Source organism: Anopheles gambiae, chromosome 2 (assembly GCF_943734735.2).
Source record: "Anopheles gambiae chromosome 2, idAnoGambNW_F1_1, whole genome shotgun sequence".
NCBI classification, from domain to species: Eukaryota; Metazoa; Arthropoda; class Insecta; order Diptera; family Culicidae; genus Anopheles; species Anopheles gambiae.
The window spans coordinates 21,406,168-21,409,013 of NC_064601.1; the positions used below are offsets into that span (position 1 = coordinate 21,406,168).

The 2,846-nt window shown below is 49.4% G+C and overlaps 1 protein-coding gene across 1 annotated transcript; it reads left to right on the plus strand.

Annotated features, from left to right (window-relative positions):
* Positions 1-235: 235 nt before the first annotated feature.
* On the plus strand, positions 236-1,972 carry LOC1273500 (fork head domain-containing protein FD4). The gene has a single exon (XM_312480.5). It carries the CDS (start codon positions 547-549, stop codon positions 1,759-1,761), a length of 1,215 nt encoding a protein of 404 aa, XP_312480.5. The 5' UTR covers positions 236-546; the 3' UTR covers positions 1,762-1,972.
* Positions 1,973-2,846: the final 874 nt, after the last annotated feature.

The window sequence follows — 2,846 nt, forward strand, 5'->3', positions numbered from 1 at the left end:
GAAGCAGTCATGCAGCCAGGGCAAAAGTAGGCGTAGCTTCGTCGAACTCAGCTCGTGAATGGTCGAATGAATGGACGAAGAGGGTTGAAGGAAGGAAAGATACACAAAAAGATGTGGTAGGAAGGGGGAAGAGAGCGAGTATGTCCGTGCTGTGAATGGCTGCCTGCGCACCCTGCTCTCCATTCATACCCTTGCCAGGAGGAGGTCCACGTTCGTTATGTTACGTTATGTTTTTATGCTACACCATTCGTCAGTTGTGAACGAGAAACAGAACTGAACGGATCGTCGCGTCACTCTGCGCCACTTGTCGCTCGGAGTGTGTTACAGTCGTTTTCAACGCCAACAAAACTAAACTATTAGAAACACTGCTTCTACTCAACTGGGTGCATTTGTGTGCGTGTGTGAGTGTTTAGAAGAAGAAAAACAAAGCAAGTGACTGAAGTTTTGCCATACCTACGTGAGCCGTGGACTTTGCGCCACCAGTGTGTACCGTTCAGTCGTTCTGTGCCAAAAATTCGAACAAGTGCAATAAGTGGTGCGACAAACATGCCTCGGCCGTCGCGCGATTCGTACGGCGACCAGAAGCCACCGTACTCGTACATCTCGCTGACCGCCATGGCCATCTGGTCGTCGCCGGAAAAGATGCTCTCGCTCAACGACATCTACCAGTTCATCACCGACCGCTTCCCGTACTATCGCACCAACACGCAGCGCTGGCAGAACTCGCTCCGGCACAACCTGAGCTTCAACGATTGCTTCATCAAGGTGCCCCGGCGGCCCGACCGCCCCGGCAAGGGTGCGTACTGGACGCTGCACCCGAAAGCGTTCGACATGTTCCAGAACGGCAGTCTGCTCCGTCGGCGAAAGCGCTTCAAGCTGCACCAGACCGACAAGGAGTGTCTGAACGAGGAGTTTATCGCGCTCGCCAACATGAACCGCTTCTTCATGGCGCAGAGCACCGGGGCACCGACCTACCACCATCACGAGCATCCGGCCGCCGGTTACTACCCACCGCTGGTGGAACCGCTCGGCGGCGGCGGCAGCAGCAGCATCTCGCCGGGTGGCATGGTTTATGCACCGATCTCACCGCCCCTATCGCCGCCGGACGATCTGGCCGGCACACCGCACACCGGTACGGAATCGCCCGTGACCGTACCGACCCTGCCAGCGGTCCCAACCGCCACGGCCACGACCACAACCACCGTCCCACCCAAACCAAAGCGATCCTTCACGATCGAAAGCCTCATCGAACCGGACAGCAGCTCGTCCTCGGACTCGGAAGAAAGCACGGACCGGGCCCAGCCACCGTACCAGCTGCAGCAGCAGCACCAGCTAGAGCACCTACGCCATCTAAGTCAGCAGCAGCTCGTGAGCAATCTGACCGCGTTCAACGAGTACGCGGCCGCTGTCCAGCATCATCAGCAGCAGCAACAGCACCAGGCTGCGGTGGCCGCAGCAGCAGCAGCAGCCGCCGCACTGGGCACCACGTACGGCGGAAGTGTTCCGCTGCATCCGCTACTGTTACCGCTCGGCAAGATGCAATCGCCCGCCACCTACTTCCTGCACTCCGGCCCCGCTCCCTACCACCACCATCATCATCATCCGCACCATCATCATCATCACCATCATCTGGCTCATCTGTATCCGGGGCATCTGTCGGCGGGCTCGGCTGCAGCGGTGGCAGCAGCGACCACCAACGGTCACCCTGCCCATCATCGCCATCCGCACGAGCTGGGACCACCGTCGCTAGCGATCGCTTAAAACCGGGACCTTTGGTGCGGAAGCGTACTCCAGCTTTAAGCAGCATCCTCGACGAATCGGCAAATGGGCAAAGACAGCACCGCACCGGTCGTCCTGCGACCGGATCTAGATGCTCCTTTACTGGCAGGGTTCGAGTGTGTATGTTCGACTGAATTGTGATGTTTTTTAGTTTTGTGTTCGACGTAATATATTATTAGATTTTTATTTTTGACTCTTGATGTTAAGTGCTTAGTTTAGAGACAAGAAGGGAAGGACCGATAATTGCATTTTATGAGAGAAGGAGATGCGATGGCAAGACACGGTAGTCAGAGAGAAAAAGAGAGAGAGAGAGAGCCTCCAGAACCAGAACTGTACCGTAAATAAAAGTTTATTTTATTCCTCGCTGATTGAGGTAAGAAGCTGAAAATGGCGGAACCCGTCGGTAGTTGTGTTTTATTTTCTTGGTTGTATTTTTTTGCCTTGATTGGGGATTTTTTTTGTTTTGCTTCAGTTTTCTGTCGATTTGGGGTATTTGATATCGGTGCTATGAGTTGTGTGATTTTTATTCCAAATATAATCATTCCATTAGTAGGCTTATTTAGTCCTGATCTGATGTGTTTTTCACTAGCCTGAACCTTCTGTGCGATTAGACAACGGAGCAATTTTATGAACTTCAAAAAAGAAAATAATTGTAAAAATTCAATACTCATTGGGTTTTCGTTAACATAAGAAGTGTATCCAGCATTCAGTAAAGTCAATTAAAGTGACTAATGGTTATGGTTTAAATAGAAAATATACAATTTTAACTGTATTACGAACAATATGTCGTTTAATTGAAAAATGCTACACACTAAAACTGATAACAAATCTATTTGTTTGTTGAATTTACAAGCTTTTTGAAAAAATGGTAATTTTTAATATATAGAATGAACCAAAACCGGTGTTTGCAACGAATGATTGATGTGAATCATAAATGTTTACTGTGTTTAGCTAATTACAGTTTTTCTTCTCAATATTACTCTTGTTTGCCGAGTTCTTTATTGCAGTTAATTTTTAATCAATTTAAATTTAATTCACTTCAATTCATTTCTTTAATTCACTTTTTA